The 21,485-nt window shown below is 32.4% G+C and overlaps 2 protein-coding genes across 5 annotated transcripts in view; both read right to left on the bottom strand.

Moving 5' to 3' along the window:
- Positions 1-13,828, bottom strand: part of LOC117207259 (diuretic hormone receptor-like) — a 76,264-nt gene extending 62,436 nt beyond the window's left edge. The window contains exon 1 of the mRNA XM_033447283.1: positions 13,503-13,828. Coding sequence (XP_033303174.1) covers positions 13,503-13,608 — 106 coding nt within the window. The 5' untranslated portion in view covers positions 13,609-13,828. The remainder of the gene's footprint in view (positions 1-13,502) is intronic.
- A 1,017-nt stretch (positions 13,829-14,845) lies between these two features.
- LOC117207258 (protein spinster) lies at positions 14,846-21,485 on the bottom strand. Of its 4 annotated transcripts, none has more exons than XM_033447275.1 (10): positions 21,467-21,485; positions 20,599-21,000; positions 20,308-20,504; positions 20,060-20,211; positions 19,770-19,973; positions 19,573-19,707; positions 19,224-19,485; positions 19,042-19,140; positions 18,693-18,912; positions 14,846-15,543 (listed from the first exon to the last, which is right to left on the bottom strand). In XM_033447275.1, exons 2-10 carry the CDS (start codon positions 20,807-20,809, stop codon positions 15,464-15,466), a joined length of 1,560 nt encoding a protein of 519 aa, XP_033303166.1. In that variant the 5' UTR covers positions 20,810-21,000; positions 21,467-21,485; the 3' UTR covers positions 14,846-15,463. The 4 variants fall into 4 exon arrangements, with proteins under 4 accessions (XP_033303166.1, XP_033303168.1, XP_033303167.1 ...); XM_033447277.1 differs by lacking the exon at positions 21,467-21,485 and adding an exon at positions 16,880-16,974 and having other exon boundaries at positions 20,599-21,106; XM_033447276.1 differs by lacking the exon at positions 21,467-21,485 and having other exon boundaries at positions 20,599-20,906; positions 20,972-21,104.

Here is a 21,485-nt window from a genome sequence, read left to right as displayed (position 1 = left end):
AAACAATAAATAAGAAAAGAAAGCAATTGAGCTGTTTGAATTTGAATTCAACGTGGCTTTGTTTCTATTAGGTTCAATCTCTCAAGTGGATCGTTTCTCTTAATTAAAAATTTCCTTAGAGATAGAATAACAATCGTAGACTAATGGCTAAGGAATAATTTATTTAGATCGAACTAACTCTACTTTTCTAATTAAATCTTTAAAGTAAATATAAATATTCTAGCATTGTTATTTTTTTTTTATCTAGAAACCCGCGAAAGAAAATTTTATACGTTTCCGTTACTTATCATGTTTGTATAATGATTCATCGTAATGAAAATTTTCGATTAAATAAGTCATAAGACCGTAAAATGACGAATAGAAACTAAGTTTCATAAAATATGTATCTCTTTATATTCCAGTCAATCCTCATTAAAAATGTTAGACACACAAATTAGCGGTACAACAACTTTGGATAAGAAATATTAATGGATAAATAAGATTTCAAGAAGTTTTGCCTTTAAAAGTTTCTACGTATTCCACTAAATTGTTAAACGTTCTAAAATTGTTTCAATGATAAAATCGTTATTTATTTCGAAACGGTAAAAATGTTTCGCAAATTATTATATATAAATTTGTAGGAATTCAATTGAAAAACAAGTTGTAGGTGTTTAGGAAATATCGGTACGTCACATATTTTAATAAAATTGAATGAGACGCATTCGGATAAATACACTTTAAATTAGAAACCACCGATCATGCATCAATGTGTACCAATATTGCCGATTAAGCTTGCAATCGATATTTACAATTGATAAACATTATTTTGATCAAGTAAAACTATACTTGTATCAATTATTTCTAACGCGCTGTTTTTTACGCATTTTCTTCGTATATTAAATAAAACACCTTTTACAGATGAATTAAATAATTCGTGTGCGTATAAATGTATACATATACAAAACCAAAAAATACACCATTATATACATTTTTGTCATGCTGTTTATTTTTAAAAAATTATTAGAAAATTATTGCGATATGTTATAAAAGGTAGGCTGACAAAAATAGCGAGTAGAATGTTGTTAACGTAACGCTGGTTTTTAATGTGCAAACTTTTTTGCCATATTATCAGTGGCCAGGAAGATCGTTACGATGAACGAGCGAGCGGATACGCATGTAGATACTTCGTGTCGTCTATCGACGTGGAATTTTTATATTTTTTTTTTTTTTTTTTTTTTGATGGAGAAATCATATTTCTCGCTATTTTTATCAGCATTTCCAGATATTCATGGCATGTATGCATGCTTTTGCCTACAACGCACATATATTTATTATTATTTTTATTTCGAACTTTATCCTTTTGTCGCGTTAATTATTATATCGTCAGCAAACATGGTCATGCTGGATTTAATAAATTCCACATTTATTTTTCTCCCATGCAATATTCATTGTCAATGCAAATATCGAGATCCGATGGAAAAAGAGAACGGAGAGCTCGAGGAGAATTCATTAATTTACGAAGGGTCGACGATATTAAATCGTTAAAAGGAACAACGAAAGCATCGATGAAAGTGTACCAGTTGGCAATTTCCACGGTAACCAAAATATTTGCAGATGTTTCCTTTGTCAATTATCTTTGTATAAGGATCGAAATTATTTAGAAGATTTAACAGTCAGCTAAATAGTAAAGTATTTCGAATTATTACGTTATTCCAATAATTACTATAACAACTCTCAATGTTTTATTTTATGAGTATTTTTATCGTTAGAAACTAAAAGAAAATTTATTTCGATAAATGAATGAAAATTTCGATAAATTAAATTGGATGGGAAGCTAGGAGAACCGATACAACTGATACAATTAGGCAAATGTTACTTCTTTCGTGGCGTAGTAAAACGACAAAAGAACGACCCGAGTTATTTATTTCTTTAGTATTTAAATTATCTTCTATCGAAATTGTTAACGTATTTTATTATTGTTATAGGCCCATTGAAAAAAAAAATACGTTGATACTGATACAAATGAAAAATACAAGCTGCCTCTATGCATAGCTTAAAAATTTCGGTTTAATATTTTATTAAATTTTCTCTAACAAATAAAACAGCTTTTATATGTAAAAATTTTTCGCGTTTTTACTTAAAATAATAGAATAGCAAGGTGTGCATATGTGCATATATGTTTTTTCATTTGGAAAAAAAGCTAAAAAGAGGGAAATATCTGGCAATAGAATATGAATAGTACCATGTACGTTGGAAATCCCACACCTCTTTAAATTCTATACTAAAGAAAACTTGTCTTTAGTCATAAAAATTTGCAAGAAAGTATCTCGTAACACATTACATAGCTGCTTCTGGTCGTTTATTCTACTCTTTCTATCCTTGACATAAGATCATAGAATGGAAAGAACAAGACAGCCGATGTTAATGACATATTTAGAGTGGTTTCGTGCCGAACAATGAAAGTTTGAGATAAAACGTATAAAGATCGATGATAACATTGAAGAAAGCAAGTCTTGGTTGCTGTTTGCACAAAAGCCTTTCTTAAGGCCAACTCCAAACAAGATCCACGTGAAAATCCTGTGAAAAAGTATAGGCACGTGATACGCCAGCGACGTGTGCGAAAGCAAAATGCATATAAACGCGAAATGGATGGTGTACAATAATTCTAAGAATAAATCAGTGCGTATCGAGTATAATCGATTAGAAAACAAACTAATATACAAGTTTATCACGAATGTTTAGAATATTCGAAACGAAAGCTTAGAATGGTTATATCACAAATGCTCGATTTGTAATAGCTAGCTTTCTGAATTTAATTTCTACATTGTTTTAATAGGATCATAGCCCTTAACAAAGGTAAGTTTACCAGGCACATTTATAAAGCTTGGTCAAATAATTGGACGTCCCGATTCTTAAGGAAATGCCTCCTAGTTAGTTTGCAGCTTAAATTTGTGAAAATATTTATGGTTACGGAAAATTTAAACGAAGGAACATTCAAAGGACGAAACTTCGAAAATTTTTGCTTTTCCACTAGAAGAAACGATTCAAAGTAATTTTCAATCCAACAAAACTGTGTTTATACCGTATCCGAAAACCAGGGAAATTCCTTTTAATTTTATTAAATTTACTGTTGCTTTTCTTCTGTCTCGACTCGTCGCGTTATTCGAACGTGCAATTGAAACAGCATCGGATTGATCATGTGCCGAGAGGACTAAACGAAGAGCATCTTGTTTACCTGTTACTATCAAGAAAATTGTTGCTTCAACCAGATAACAGCGTATTTTCAGCACGTTCGATCCTCCGCCTATTCCTTTAACGAGTTTTAATCGCGCCAAAGTGGATGGAATAATTATCTAAAAGGACCAAGAAGGTAAACACGGAGGAAGTAACGTTTTCTTTACTCAAGACAAAATACGTTTGAACGTTCTCTTCGCTATTTTCCAAGGAAGCGAGAAAATTAAGGAAACGATACTAAAACCAAGTCCAGGCATACGTTTTGTTGTGTAAATACACAATTTTCACTGCAACTTGCAAAAGCTTAGTCAAACTAGCGAAAACTATCCTCTTATTCATCGACATACACCGACTAATTAAATTCTGGTTAAATATTATACTATTCGATAGACACGCCCGTAACAAACCTACTTTCCAGGGTGAACAGCCCTAACTTCAGCGTAATTAGATTCGTTGATCCACCTCATCTCTCAACTTCCCTTTTTGTCTTTTCGCTTCTCCCTCTTCTCTTCTATCTTCCGTTGCACTCGTTAACAAACCGTTTTACATTAATCTTTCTATGCATGTTCGATGCACCAACTACTCATTGCGTCGATCATCTGCCTTTTATTCTATAATATCAGTGTCGTTCATTCTTAACGATGAAACTCCAGATCTTTTTCTTCGGAACAGAAACGATTTTAACACTTTGACTGCTACGCCAAAATCGCATGTTTCGCTCAGGACGTCACGGGAGTATTTTTATTATTCAAAGCATATAATGGCAAAATAATAATAAGTTGATGATGTAAGACAACATTCTTCCCCGATGGACCGTTTATCTTATTGGTGGTCACGGGTGACCACCGTGGCGCCTTGCTAACAGTTGATAGCGACATATTATAACAAGGCTTCGTTTATTTCAACAAACCATTCGCATTCGTTGTTTCGTCGCAAGCAAAACGTCCAGAATATATCGTTGAAACGTGTAGAAGATATTAGTAAACGGTATTTGCTCATTCTATATACAGGGTGGTTGGTAACTGGTGGAACAAGCGGAAAGGGGTGATTCTACGCGAAAAAGAAGTCGAAAATATAGAAAAAAAATTTTTTTTTTAATTTTTCCATCGAGACAACGATCTACAGTGAGATCCGTTACAACGTACCGCACGCGTACCGAGCGAAAATTCAAAGTCGATTTTCTCGAAAACAAAGCCTCAAACGAAAAATTTTTGTTTTATATTTTCGATTTCTTTTTTTGCGTAGAATCACCTCCTTCCGCTTGTACCACCAGTTACCAACCACCCTGTATAATAGTAAGGTATGTTCATCTATATATAATAGTAAGATATGTTCACACTTCTAACTTCGATTATAGGATTATAAACGTAGCGGCACAGGAATCAAGGGACGACGCGAGTCGAGAGCGACTCATGCTATTGTTTTACCTCAGGACATTGACTCAGCCTTGACGCAGAAATGTAATGATAAACAAACTCCGGGCAAAACAATGTCGCCGCTACATGCAACCATCGAATGAAGACGAATTTGAATTTTCCGACTCTCCCCCGACCAGTATAAACAAACGGACGCGATCGCGAGCGACAGAGTATCGAACAGTATCTCCGAGTATCTCACGAGTATTTATCGAGTTACGCGACGAGCATTTACGAGTATTTATTCCGCTATCTTATTTCGCGATTTGTACTTTATACTAACGACTCACGCATTCGGATGTACGTTAATTTATTTATTTAATCGAAATATATTTGACGGGTTGTGACAGCAATTTCTCGCTCTCGTTATTTCGCATTATCTATCCTCGACCAATCCTCCACATAAAGCAGCATTTACGATTATTTTCTAAGGTGTGTTTATAACAATATTCGTAGATTGCCCCTCAAGGATATGGATGCAAACACAGTGCACCGTTAGATGCAAGATTTGTTCTCATTTTTTTTTTTTTTATTGATGTTCTAATAAAAATGTTTAATTGTTCAATGGGGCACCTTTTATTTCAAAGTATCTTCCATTTATCGGTTATATTCAAAATGCCCTGACTGTCAATTTTCATTCAATTTTTACAATTGTAAGAAGTTGAAGCGCTCCGGTCACCAATGACCAATGACCAATGACCAATGATGTCGTATATGACCAACGTGGCAGTCAAAGTGTTAATGTGTTTGCAGCGGGACCATTACAATGGGTGATTAGCAACTCGGTTGAAATTCTCGGTTTAGTCTCATCATTTTTAAAGGACACAGTGTGTATCATTTATTATATTACCTTGACTAAGGTTTGCTTAATTCAGATACTTGGTGCTAATTTACCGAGATTTCCAGCGTATTAATTAATTATCGTTCTGGTGGTATTAGAGTTTTTAGAATAACGCGCAGCGAGCTTTCCGAATGAAAATAAAGCTTCTGAGTGCACATACTTTCTCCGAATGGCCGAGTGAGTTTACGTTCCGCAAAAGGAACGCGCGTCGGTCCAAGGTAATGCGCTTGCGAAACGTAACAGCCTACGCGTACATACTTGAAATAACTATTTAACATAGCTGCACGCACCAAACTTGAAATTAAATTCATATAAAGTTACTTATTCGTGTTAGAATTTTTATTCAATTACGAGAATAACTGGTAGCTATTATAAATTATGGGTACGTATTAAAATTTGTTTTATCGTTGCAACTGATTCTTAATCGAGAAATGAATTTTAATTTACCAATTTAATGTTCAGCTTTTCGCTAAACTTTAATTTTGATTCTATCGCTTATCCTTGTAATTCTGCCGAGTGCTTTTGAATTTAGGACAAAGATACTTCGTAAGTTACTTTCTACCGACAGATTTATGGATCTGTAATAAATATCGGACACGTACTACCTCAGAAAGAAATGTAGAAACTACGGAGAAGACAAAAGCTAAATGTGTATATACTTTTGAGAAATACGTTTCTACGTAGAAAATAGTTCACAGAATGTAGCGTTCTTAGAATAATTAAACAGCAAATTTTGTATGCTCTTGTAATAATAAATTCACTGCTTTATTTTACGCTCGAACAGACACGTGCATGAACATTATTTGCGTGCATCTATAGTACAAGGTCGGGAATAAATCTGACAAACATTACAACAAAAGTGTTTGAATAAATTTGAATTCATTTCTATCAAGAAACATAATCAAAAAAGATTTCTCAAAGCTATTTTCTTCTTCAAGGCTGTAAGTGCGACAATTCTATTATGCGTCAGACAAAGTTAAACACAATTCACTGTCACGTACATAACATGAAGCGCCATTGGATAGGTACTTAGATATGATAAGGTGCAAAAATAAAATATAAAATATCGGCCACTCAACCCAAATAGCCGAATGTATATGAAAGTGTACCAGGTAAATGAAAGTATCAAAATCTTCAAACGAAGGCTTGGTATTTCGATGTACGCGAATAAAGGAAGGGCGTGAAATTACATTCGTGATTGCAAATGATCTTGTTAGTTGGCTGATCACGCCGAATACCTTCGTACCGTGCTGCTATCGTTGTTACACAAGTTACGCGACCTGATATTAACATTTCGGTGTGTACGTTGTTGTTTAAACCTCATTTACTGCGATTAGCATTACTTTACATGCTCGTGCAGTTTTGCATATAGTAATAATCGATCGTAAATATTCATGCGAAGAAATAGAATGTTTTCTCTCCCTCCCTTTCGTCGCATTTCTTGCGATTATCACGTGCATTCTTTGTATTTTTTAACCTTTGCTGATCGTTAATAATGCCGTTCAATTATGCACGAAAGCTCAATTAACATAAAATTTAGTGCAAAAGGAAACTTTCTCAAGGAAAATTCCCGCTTTTAAATTCATCGCGTCGCTGTATTCTAAACGCGTAGAATATTTAAACGCTCGATAACTCACGCGTAACTTTTACTTGCGCCGTTAACGATTATACGTTTCGTATTGCTGCCCTTTAAAACGTTTCCACCCTATCAAAAACAATTCGTTAAAATCCAATACATCTTACCTGGTATTCGTATTTTATGCCGCTTTTACAAATAAAAAAACGAACACACGAACGCGCATGTCACGACTTTACTGTTTCACGGATGCTGCGGTTTCGTTCTTCTGCCAAGAAAAGGACATTTTCCTCGTAAAATATCGCAACATAGCCAAAACTATAATATAACTAAAATAGTTATATTAATTATATGTCGGAGATGAAAGGAAAACCGGAGCCTTCCCTTTGCAATTTAGGGAAAAGTCCTCTAATGCTTTAGCTTAGATTTTATCATAGCTGTAATTAAGCAATTCTTGTCGTTCGATCTGATTGTAATTGTTCGAGATTTGTGATAGCGAAATTGGGTTCGAGGTGACAACTAGTCGCTGAACGTAGCCACGGTCACGGGATAAACGTTTTGCCTGACGAAGGTGTGGATCGGTTGTATAGTTCTCCCTAGAAATCACATAGAATTGTACTTTGGAGATGTCGATATAATGGGACACGTTGTATTAGGAATCAAATTCCAGACAGAAACTGCCTAGCAACGGCCATTGGAACTCTCGATGCTTCCAGTGAGCATATAACAAACAAATGCAGTCGTACAGCGAGAAAGATTTTCATCAGATCATCATTCGTGTGACCGCCTTGGAAAGTGATACATTGAGCAGTTTACCGAGTGTCTCAGCAATCGTATTTTTGTGTCTAAAATTATTCTACGCATAGTAAAGAGTTATCCCGTTGACCGTGGATTCGTTCGAACCCAAGTACATTGTTAATAGCGTTTATTAAACTCATTATTCGTTAAAACTTATTATTTGTAAAACCTATTATTCGTTAATCTCATTATTCGTTGAACTTATTATTCCTTAATCTAACCATTAATTAAACTTATTGTTTGTTAATCTTATTATTCATTAAACTCAATATTCATAATATTTTGTAAAATCTTGTATAAACGCGTAAATATAATCTCTGTTTTGTAAAACGATGGCTAATTCAAACGAAGAATCGCCTTAAATTCTAATGTTAACCCGGCATATATAACCGTGTAACTATAATGTTAGCTACATATAAATGTAATATAACTATATTTGACTTCTACAAAGTCTTCATCAGTTACGTCTTTCCATTATCTTCTACTTCTAACTACTTTAAATTTGTCCATTTTCAGTCATACAGCATCTTCAAATATAAAAATAGTAAACAATAATGCTAAATAAAGATAACGTAAAAATGAAAGCGCCAGAGCTATTCCAGATATTTGATAGTGCGGATAGTATCTGATAAGCACAATGGAAGTGTTCTAAATCAATGTCAAACAACACAAATACTAATCTACGATTTGCCAGTCCCGTGTAGGTCTCCGAACGAAATGAGAGTAATTAAGCTAATCGATGTAATTTAGTATGTGAATTACGGTATTCTACTAGATTGTGATTTCGACAAACTCGAAAGATCGATCTACGCTTTATTGACCCATTGCTTTATTACGCATTGGATTGTTGTACCGATATAGAAGGGCTCCGTTACAAGCTTTAACGCGTAACTGTTAATTAAAGCTGATTGTATTGTTAATATAGTCCATAAAGAACATAGTATAAAACGTAGACATAATTCCTTGGGTGAAATCACGGAATAAAAATGGTAAAAACGTATCGAATAGATGTTGGTGTCGTTCAGCTTTGCTCTCGAGTTTCAACTCTTTTTGTGCTTTGCCTGCTTCCTTTTTATATCTGTGCAAGAAGCGCCATTAGTATGTTCTAATGTTTCTGATTAAAAAGTAGATGGAAACCACTTATCGTACTCGTTTCATAAGTGTTTAAAAATGGCAAGATTTTATATATCGTAGAAGCATTGATTTAGAAACGTTTCACGTAAAACAGAAATATTAATCCTAACGTTTAGCATTTATAAGTGTTCGAACGATGTAAGACGAATGTATCTTGTTACTAATTTATTATCTTTTCCGAAAGAAACAGTTGTTTAAGTTTCACTGGAATTTTCCTCTGTAACTTTTCTATTATCTCGAGAAACATGTAAACCATTTTCTTTATTTTTGAACTGAAATTGCATTAAGAAACACAATCCTTTAAACCTTACTTCTATAATCTCTAAACTTTATACTATTTAAACTTTATCTCGACATAATTCTCTTTTCCATCTACCCTTTTCTATGAAACTCACGAAGCTTAAAGAATGGAAGGATGATCGAAACTCAGTTTTATTTAATATTAATCTTCGTAAATTTCCAACGAAGTATTACTTCTTCTTACACGCTCTTTTCTAAATATGCACAGGTGCCATTTTTATAGTGCCATTTCTTACTAAAAAGAATAATTACCATTGTAGATTCTCTATAAAAACCGATCAGCAAATATACGATCTACCTAAATAACGCGTAAATTTAACGTTACATAACCACGATACAAGCATCGAAAATATATCAATTATGCAAACGATGGAATTACATACCAACAGTGAAAATCAATGCCATCGATCTCATGACTTCTGTATTTGGATATCGGCTTTATGGCAAACAAAAATCAACAGCAAACAGTAAATACTATAGGAAACAAGGCAACTGGGATTTTCGAGCAATTTTAAACGATAAATTCCGCTATCTCTGAAGGAAAACTTCTTTCGAAATTGTCTTACATCCAACAAACGGATCATTTTCTTTAACGAGATCGGGGAACTCGAGATTTCTATCCTCCCTAGCAGAGCTCACTGGCCTTATTGTTTCAACGATATCCCGACGTTCTTCGACAACGCGAAACGACCCGGTAAGAAACCGTAAATCGAACGATCGACTTGAAATTTACGACCAGCCATGGATCCGTTTTTATTATAAACCGATATAGATAAGAACCATCGTGTGGACTGGTGTGATCAACTGTAAAGCCTCGTTCAGATTATTCCAGTCACTTGAATCTAAACAATTTCACTTCAACATTGTACTCGTACGAGTCCACACGTGCGAATCCAAGCTTGACTCGATGCCAACGCGACTCGTTCTTAAATAAGTTGATCAATTTGAACGAATCTGTTCCTTTTTGGGCGTCGATCTCCTGGATAGAGAGACGTGACTGTTGAAAGGTAACAGTTTTCTTTAAAAGTTTCCTTCGGAAGAAAAATTACCCAATCGATAGCTACCGAGGTCCATTGCAAAAAAGTTTGTAACTTCATTACCACTATGAACCGTTTGAACAGAGAAACATCGAAGAAGGGAGAAACTTTGGAGAGAAACTTCAAGCGGGGTTGAAGCCAGAAGCGTAATTATGTTGATACGGCTGGAACGCTATTGATATTTGTGAAAATTAAAGGTAATGACATTAAATTGGCTGGAGTTGGGATTTTTTTTTTTCAAAGTTCATTCATTCTTCTTTCAATCTAGAGAATAAGAGAACCTTTGAAAAATTTATTTTCTTTTAAGAGACTACACCTGTTTTACCTTTTCTTTCTGCCTTTGTAGAATACCGTTCCTTGTATCCTTCAAAATACCAGAACAAAGATGCAAATAGATGTAAATAATTTTTCAAGACATCTCCTTCTATTGTAATCTATGAAAAACGAAATAATTTGTGCTGTTTAAGTTGAACTTTAATTAATATCACGAAGTTATTTCCTTACGCATTATAGAATATATAAAGCAGAATGATCCACGATATACGCATCAAATGTTAATTGACTTCTCGGAATTATGTCCTTCTAACGTAGCGTACATACATATATAGGATGAAGTAATTTGTGGTGTTAAAGTTAAACTCCGATTAATAATGTTAGGTGTTTATAACGTAGCTATAACCGTATAAATTCAATTTCGAATGGCACGTATCAAGAATCAGATAGAGACGGGTTGGTTACATTTGAACCTGTGTAAGATAAATCAGATCTAGATTAGGTATAACTGAACCGAGTCGGGTTTGAACTACATAGAATTATATTGGACTATGTTTCCGGAGTACATCTAAATTAGTTCTCAGTTACATCTGGATAACGAGCGATCCAAGTAGAAGTTCAACAAGAAGGAAATTACTTCCCAAGAATGTGGAACTGCTTCGACGAAACTACTTCCAATGGATGTCATTGACATTGCGTGAAGAAAACATTTCATTTGTAACATCTTTCACGCAGATTACGAATCAACTAATTATCCGACTTCCTACGAAATCATAAAATTATAAGATAGAAGTCTATTAACATGTAACTAAATTATCGTGTGCAAGAGAGCGTAGATTTTCAAAAAGAAATATATTGTCAGCCCTTGCTGTCCTAATATTTACGGTGTATAGACGTACGTAAGACAATAAACCAACCGTAGTAACGCTACAATCACCACTACCATTAAATCCATTAACAATTAAAAAGGGAAGCTGCTCCGTCTATTCCACAAACCCAGAATCCACTAACCAAACGCGTATCCTTTTCTAATCCAGGAAAGATCATTCTCCTCGCCATTAAACGGCCCATTCTGTGGCACGAAAGTCCAAGTTCCAGTAGTATAACCCGCGTTATGGCGCGACAGGCCACAGTCTCCGTTATGGCTGCAACGTGAAAAGGAAGGAATGGAAAAAAAGAAAGGTAAAAAGGGAAGAATGGAGGAAAGAGTATGGCGGTTGGCCACGAGTCGTTAAAGTTTCGCAAGATAAACGACGAGTGGCAGCAAGCTAGAGGACGAGTGATATTACGCGCGAAAAGGCGCTCGAGCTTGCACGACCTAGAAATGGTTTACCGTCTACGTCAATGCCGAGCAACGGAGAATAAGGTTTAAACGGGATAGTAGGCAGCCACTTTAAGGCTGGCGATAAAAAAACAGATCGACCGACCGACCCGTCTTCCTGCCTCGAGAGCGGTGGCGAGTGTTATTTTAGAATTAAGGGCAACTGCCGACGCGGCAATCGTACACAAGGCCGATACACAATCGGAAAAACAACGTTTGTCGATGATGAGTCTGGTTCCGAGAGGAAATTATTGTTCCAGGTGTGCGCCGTTCCAAATAACAGCGATGACCGACATTTGGTATCCAGGAATAGTTTAATAGGTTTCCGGAGACGCGAGCCGTTCATGATTCATAATTGTTCGTTACAGATACGACGTTTCGTTGGATCGCTGTCTTGGGGAGAACGCAAGAGAGAAATATGATAAATACACTTTTATTGATTTTCTGGCTTTGATGTTGGTATATGATTAAACAACTTTAATATGACACGATTGAAAACAATCTGTTCGGTCCAAAGATACGTGATAAAAGTAACTGATAGGTTGATGTTTCGTGGAAGCTAAATAATATAGGTATAATTATTATTACTACATAACGCGAGGAATGATATTGTTATTCGAATGATGAAAGTATAATATAAATGTTCTTGTTTGTACGAGAGAACAAACGATGGCGCTAGGAATTACAAGAAGACATTTTCCACATGAATTCGTCGTCACTGAAGGAAACAGTCAGCAAAATTGAATTAACGATCGTCGACGGTAAGCACGGAAGACAATTTACAGGGGACTTTTTGCTCGAAGACTTTCGATTTATGGGGTACGAGTTTCACCTCGTTCTCAGAAGGTAATGAGCTGGAATCTTAAAGACGTAACGATAGAACGTTCAAATGAGTGCAAAAGTTTAAGCGGAGCACGATCAATTTTATAGAACTTTACAAGTCGAGCATAAATCGTTCAGATTCGTTTACATTCGATTCGTGTTCGTTTACATTTAAATTGGCCACTGTTTATACAGTTACATGATATAGTTCAACTATGTAGAATACGATATTACTTGTAATCTAAGCAAAAAGCTTAATCGTTAAACAAAAGTTCATTAATGGGTGAAATTTTTGTTATGAAATATTTGTCCCCCTTAGGAAATATTTGTGTAAAAAATATTCAGTCTGAATTACGTGGGAGATCAAAATTACGAACACGTGATAATAACATCTAGAATAAGCTTAAAAGCACATATACATTGCGTGTCATCATTCCTTACGCAAATATTCAAGGTTTTAACCTTCAACTTGTTGACGTGTTCTAAAGGTCATTTTTGTTACACGAAACCTTAAACTAATTTTGGAAGGTACAAAGTCATTAAAAATAATCTATTCGAATCAAATCATGTTTCGGAAAAAAATGTAATAAAGTTAAACATAATCGTTAAAACATCCGAAGACAATCATTACTATAGAACATAACCATCGTTGAATTAACTGTCATTACCTTTTATACGCGTGATTCAATCGCATTATGCACACATATTACGAACCAAATTGCCAAAAAAAATTAATTTCAAAAAAGATAATAAAACGAAATGGACATCATACCTTTGAAACGAAGTATACGTAAATCTGGTGATTTTCTTCTGAAAACAACAAATGGATGTTCTTTGATAACGTTCTTCGAAAGATCTATCTCCGCGACGATCAACATTAACGATATTAAGCAATTTCGCGACACTTTCTGCGAAATCGTCTCGACCCTTTCTGTGCCGGTAAGCAATTTCCACTGAAACTACTAGCCGCCGGCAAAATTTGAAAATTGCCGATCTTGATTGACCGACTATTCCAGTCGCTTATGAAACGTAATCTGCCAATCAGCTTCTCCCGCGTCCTCCTCTGTACACTATACACTAATGCACGTTATCCACAAGTAATACCGGACTGCGCTACATTTCCAGAAACTACTACGACCTTTAATCTTTATTTAGAGCTTTTACCGTCTTGGAGGATTCGATGCATAAATTCCACACAGTTCGTCCGTGAATTTGTTCAAGAAACACTCAATTCCCTCGAACGATACACGTGCCGCGAAATAATCCTATTTTGATTGGTATACTTTCAAAATATTCGATGCGTCGATAGTGGCGCCCTAATAAAATTTTTACATTTTGTTCTATAGTGATTGAACTATGCAACACATTCTAAAATGCCGCGCAATCTTTTATGCGTTGCCAAATTCTTTTCACAAAATTATTTTAATCCTTTATATTCACAGTTGCTTGAAAATTAAGAAAGAAATTTTCTTCCTTCTGAAAATTTGAAACTTGCAGATATTACGATGGTAATGATGCTCCATACACTAGTTATGCATACTTTACATTGTCAAAAGGAGGTTCCAACGAATGGCTTATCTTTGACAAATATTAACATTGTCAACAGTCTCTACTTTGTTTTCGCGATAAAGTCGTTCTAAAAAATCGTAATGCAATTGCTTTTCAAAGAGCCTTAATTGTATTGCATTATTCAAAATGAAATTATGGTTAGAAAAGTCGTAGTTAGTTTAAGGCAATATCTGGAAAACGATTTCTTTTGAGATCATAGCCTGAAGTAATTCTTTAATAACTAAATGAGCTTATAAATAAAATTCATGTACAAAGTATTACAAAACGCATATTTTATATTTTTTTAAATAGTTATTACAACGAAAAAGATTGAAGTATTACATGTAATATACATAAAAATATATGATTAAATAGAGAGGGAATTATAAAAGTATTATTTATGATCTTACATACCAAAGTAACTGTTTAATAAGATATATCTTATTTTATTTCAGTTTTTAAAGATAAAAAAATAAATACTATTATCATTTCTAAATATAATTTCACACATATTTTACTTTGAAACTAAGTAAATTATATTAATCAAATAATTTATTTAGAGATGTCTTATCGCAATATATTTTATTATATCTCTCGCTACAAGAATTATTTAAATTGAACAATTTTATTAGACATATTTCGAGTGCATGTAAGGCACGTAAATTGTGAGATTATAAACATTTAGTAAGAATAGAGTTACTAATTTTTTCAAATACAAAGATGTTTAATAACAAAATGTCAATTTTGTTACAGGACGCGACCGATAAATATTTATTTTACATACCACGCAAGAATATTGTATTTTCTGTGTTAGATGAAAGTTACTATAAAAATATAATATGCAAAATTACTATAATACATATATATGTTAAATAGCTTTTAATCTATTTAAATATAATCTTCGCCAAGCTTAATATTTTTGTACATTATCAACATAACTGCCTCTCTGAGTATAAGTACAAACTAATGAAATTCATAAAAATTTTTTCTGGTATATAGGTTCTGTATTCAAAACATTTTATCATTGCATCAGTTGGGTCATAATATAATAATTGCTCATTCTGGATCAAATGAACACTTCTCCCTACTTAATAAATATTCGTTGCTGCGATGGTTACACTTGAATGTCAAATTATATAATTTACTTGTAGTCAATAAATCTGAAAATATTTAAAACATTCACCATCACGGTTTTTGCGTATCATCTTGTATCTCATTTTCAACTTCATCATTACATATGTACATTGAATCTGAAGTATTTGCACCTAGAACAAAATATGTTTGTGAAAATATGTATTAACAATAAGTAATCCCTTTTTCCTTCAAAGTTGACAATATCATATTATTAACATCATCTTAATATATTTCCAAGTTCATTTTTATTCCTAAGCTAATTTACAATAACATGTGTAACATTATAGAGTATAATAATCTTAGAACAAAAATAGTTGCTTTAATCTATTCTAGTTTTATAAAAACTACAGATAATACTTCGTGACTGTTACTTATTTATTATTGCAAAACAAACAAAGTAATCCATTAAATATACTATTGCTAGAGAAAATATAAGGCCAACTATAAATTCAATTGAACATCAAATATCAGAATGTTTCAAACACAGATACATCTTGAAATAGAACTTAAAGCCAAATATAAAACCGAGATATTTTCAATGTTATTTCTAGATACTTATTTTAATATTTATTTATATATTTTTATGTTAAAATCTGAAACATATTTGATATAAAATTCAATGAAAATTTGCCTTCTCCTTCTTCAAATAATAATAAATTTCAATTAGTATGGAATGTAACGTAAAATTTTGATATAATTAAACTTGAAATGATAGGTAATAATCTAATGATTGTAATTACACAAACAACAATAAGTGTTAGTATGTTAGATACCAGGTGGTACTGCCAGCAGCACCTTACATGCAACCGTTTATCATGCAAAAGTAACAAGACACATTTATACATATCTGATTATGCAATATACTATAAAATAACTTTTCTTAGCAGGCAAGCTTCGTCAGTTTTTACGTAATGCACAGATTATAATGTTAAATTCATACATTTCCCAATAATTGTTAAAGCATGAATATATCATAAAGCATAAATATAACATAAATAAAAGACCAATGATAGAATTAAAATAAAAATAGATAGTTGAGAGTGGAGTCCTTGTCGAAATAAAATTAAGCAAAATAATTGAAAAATGTAAGAGAATTATGACTTACAAAAATTAATATAAATGAGAAGATAAGTTCGATAATCAATTTCAATGTTCAACATCGATCAAATTTTTCTATGTTATTAATGATCTAAATCAAAATACAAATGGCCATTGAAAATGTAAGATATAATTAATTTAAATTAGATTACTACAAGATTGATTTGTAATATCTCAAAAAAAAAAAAAATAATTAATTTTAATAATTACAGTATTCTTTGAATTTATTGTTATTTATCATTTAAATATAGCAAATAAAATTTATAATCTAACTTTTTCAAATAGCAGGTTATAACAATTTTTGAACTTAATAAACTGATTATCGTATCAAATGAAAAAAATTTGAAATCATGAAAATAAATTATGTACCAGATTTACAGCACTCTATCAGGAAAGGCCCAATGATGCCATTTATAAATATGTTGATTCAGCTTGCCCATTATTCTTAGAATCTAGATACTTGTCTGCAAGAAAGATGTATCCATATTATATAAAATTAACTTCATATTGATTTCACGTTAGACCTGTTAAAATATTTAGTGATAGGCATTTGAGGCGTTTCACAATCTCGAGGCGATTCGAAATTTCTTAATATCCTGGAAATTCGAATCACTTCGAACATAATTAAATTCTTAAAATCCTTGAAAATCATAATAAATATTAAATCTTAAAGCTTTATAAATGTGAACTCTTTAAAGTTTCAAGAAATCTTAGAAATTTCAGAACATAAAATAAGATAGAAACTTTATGAAATAAATTTCAACTTACTGATAGATACTTCAAGGATTCAATCCCTAGCAAATTGTGAAAATATGTTAAAATACAAGACGTATCATGATTCTTTCAAGAATTTAAAGCATAAAATCATGTTCGAAATAATTTGAATCCTTCGCTACACTTATATATGTATTCGAAGTAATTCGAAGTATTTCGGAGTGCATCACTAAGAATATTACATTAATTTTTCTAATATAGGATTTACTATTTATTATTTACAATTTATTATAAAAGCAAAACAAAATATAAAAACTGAAATGTTAAAAGTATAAAAAAATATAGGATAAATTTACGTTACCTTAAATAGTAAATCCCTTTAGTAATATTCACAATGTTTCAAATTTAGCAATATGCCTTACATGAATATTTTAGAAAAATATTTTTAAACAAAAGCAAAATTATATTTATTTATTTATGGTACTATATAGATGAGGATGATAACAATGTCTTTTAACAGATTAAGCGCCATGGTATTAATAATCAAAGTAAATAAACAAAAGAGGAAAATGTGCTTTTTTTTATTGGTGATTTAACAATCATCTGTAACAGTCACCTTCTGATGAAAATAAATCCATAAGCTTGATACTTTCAAGAAACATTTATTTTAAAAAACTATCAATTTTAACAAGTTAAGCGCCTTTCATTCCTTGAAAAAAGCAGTTATAGAACAAAAAGACAACTTCATACTATTTCCCTCCATTTTCTTAAACCATACAGCAATTTAGTTTCAAAAATATTAAGTAGATAAACATCTTCGACATATTTTTATAGTAAGATGTATGACAAGTTTTATAATCATATTGCATTTAATAATTTCGGGCGCTTAACGTGTTAAAAAAGATGAAGTTATAACATTTTCTTACTTTTTTTCTCAAAAACTGTCCATTTAACTCCAAGCGTGAGAACAATTCATGCACTGTGCAAAAATAATTACATTTTAATCATATCTAGATTATTACTTTCTTTTTATATTTACTCGTGATTTAAAAGACTGATATAATTTTTAATGACAGCCCTTAATAAAAACAATATTCTAACTTCACGCAACGTTTTCCTCTATAGAATGTAAATCAATGGGTAATAAAAAATATGCCTTTAATCTTATTACTTGGTATTAAAAAATTATTAGCAATTAGTAATTTATTTCATGAATAATTCATAAATCTTGCAACTAATATACTACAAGCAATAATGCATTATTTTTTGGTTGAAAAAGATGCTCCCAAAACAAGACAATGAAAAACTTTTCAAAAAAATCATAAAACTTGTACCAACTTGTGTATATGTATGTATGTGTACATCATACATTAAGCTGATTAGTAGCAATTTTCATACGGACATGCAAATATGGTGCTAAGACAGAATTTCGTTTTCATTTTAGATATATGAACGCTGTTTCACTTACCTGCGATCATAAGATCGACTAAGGCTTTGTCCTTTTGTATGTACAATGCTGTAAGGAAGAAAAATAAGCTGCCAATGACTGCCACAAACATTGTAAGAAACAAAGCGTACTGCAAACTGCGAAATTCAAGAAGTGCATTGTCAGCTTGGTCTGTTATGTTTTTTACTTGACCGCCTATACTCAAGTCTGAAAGAAGAACTGTTTTCAGTCCTTCTGATAACTGAAATCAATCAATAAATGTGCCAAAAATTAACAATATAGTGACATAAACAAATATGAAATATATAATTTAATAAAATAAAGATTTAATATATATTCTCGATTTATTTAAACTTGCACAGATATTTACCAAACCAATAAGGTAAGGACTTCCTGCATCTCCAAAGGCATGTGCAATAAGTATCTGGAAAGCTTCTGCTGTAGATCTCCTTGTTGGTATTACTACATACTATAAGATTTCAAAAGAACAATCACTGGAAAAGTGAATTTAATATACAAAATACATAGAACGTAAAAATACAAGGACCGTACCAATAATATATCTGCTACAATAGACCAATTTAAGTTTAATGATAATTGTCCAAAGAATATGAGTATATAACATGCGACAGAGTCTGTATTAGCAGTTAAAGTCGCGAAGAACAGTAATGGTACACTAATTAAAAGTCCCGTAGCACATATCAGAGGATCAGTTTGCTGCCACCGTACTCTTAATTTTTGAGCTAGAAGTGAACCCAGTGGCACTCCTATTAAGCCAGCTACCATTCCTATTAATCCAAATTTGTATGCTACACTGAAATAGTTAAAGTAATTAGAAGCTATAATTTCTACAAATAGAATAGCTTAGGTCAAATAAATAAGAAATAAAATAGAAACACACTCATCTGGATCAACATTATGCCCATTAGGATGCAATGCAAATCCTAATTGTAAAAATGTTGGAGCCCACCAAGCTAATGCACCAGCAACAAATGCCACACATGTGAATCCAGCAGTAGAAAGCATAAAACTTCGACTAGAAGATAAAAAAGTAATAGCAATATAAAACACAGATTATATATTTGCTTTAATATTTACTTTTTCAATAATGCCTTGACATCATTTGACCACGTAGTATTTGACAAGTGAACTCCACCTTCCCTCTCTCCTCTAATAGGATCTCTTACTACTGCAAGCAATAAAATAATTGCTATTACACCTAATAATGGAGTAATGCGTAAACCCCATTGCCAAGCACCAGTGGCTCTTGCTGCCTCACCACCTATTATATACCCTAAACCACTGGAAATTAAATTATCTTTAAAATTAACATTAAGTACATTAAAATTATGTTTCTTTATTACTTTAGTATTAAAATTTGAATTTACCTTCCAACAGGAATTGCAAAATAAAATAATGCGAGCATTTTAGAACGCACATCTTTTACAAATAAATCACTAATTATTGTTGGAGCAATTGTGGAATAACTCGCTTCTCCTATTCCAACAAGTGCCCTGAATAAAAGAAACCATCCAAATGTCTGAAATATAATTTTATTTTGTATAGTATAAGGATTCTTTTTTAAATTAAATTATTACAGTTCTTTGATTTTTGTTGATAACATTCCTAACATTACCTTCATATAGGATCCAATAAATGTTGTTAAACACCATAGAAATACGCCACTACTCATAATAACCTTCCTATTGTAACGGTCTCCCAAATACCCAAATAAGGGTGCAAACACCATATAACTTAAAATAAATGCAGTTTGAAGTAACCCAGATTTATCATTAGTGATTTTAAAATCATGTTTTATCTCCGTTAGTACTCCTGCAACATTGAAAACAGACTTTACATACCTTTGTACAACACAACTTTTTGAAGCATGACCATAACCTTTAAGATATTATAACGAAATACACACCAGCGACCGTAAAACGATCCATGTAGTTTATTAAATTAACGAAACACAGTACACCGACTGTAATCCAGTCGATCCTACTGATCATTCTCATTTCCGGAAACATTACTCTTTTTTTTATTCGTCTTTCTCTAGAAGTATTGTGAGCATTTTCGGCGTTCACCATACGATACTCGTACGTCGACACATTTGGAGTGACTGCTTCATCAACCATGACTCGAAAAATTTGTATCGGTGCCAATTATTATTTACAGTGATACAAATTTAATTGCTTATAAAAATATTTTAACCCTCTTGTATCGTAGCATAACCTTAAGCAGATTTCATTTTACGATACAATGAATTTTCACATACTGAAATATCATTACCAACGTACCAACACATTTCTGCCACTTATCTGCGAAGCTAACAAAAATAATTTATATAATGTGCGTTTAAATTATGTTCTACAGTTAAATAAGATGCATAACAATAGCATATCACAATTCGTGCCTGTGCCACAATATGTATGTATGTGCAAGTCTGACAACTATTAAAATTCAACATTTCGTTATAATTTCTCGACAGTACTTACATACATCATATTTTATATAGAATTATATAGATATATTTATACGGAATTAAAATAAATCCTTGTCGTTCGCAATATCTTTATTTTGTCATTTAATTTTATCTTAAGATATAATTTATGCTTAATAAGGAAAAATGTAGAAATATTCCAAAGTAGTTAAACGACATTCAAATATTTTTATTGTTGTTAAATAATATTCAAATTGCTTTTACTCATGTTCTTGACTTTATTAGTAGTATTTCAATATTCCTTTCATATATAAAAAACTGATATACATTCAAAGTGTTAGTGTTTACTAACCTGCAACCTGCAACTTTCA

This window comes from Bombus bifarius, unplaced genomic scaffold (genome assembly GCF_011952205.1).
Source record: "Bombus bifarius isolate JDL3187 unplaced genomic scaffold, Bbif_JDL3187 scf7180000008026, whole genome shotgun sequence".
NCBI classification, from domain to species: Eukaryota; Metazoa; Arthropoda; class Insecta; order Hymenoptera; family Apidae; genus Bombus; species Bombus bifarius.
Note: the sequence above shows the minus strand (reverse complement) of the source record. Positions and strands in the feature narration are given on the sequence as shown.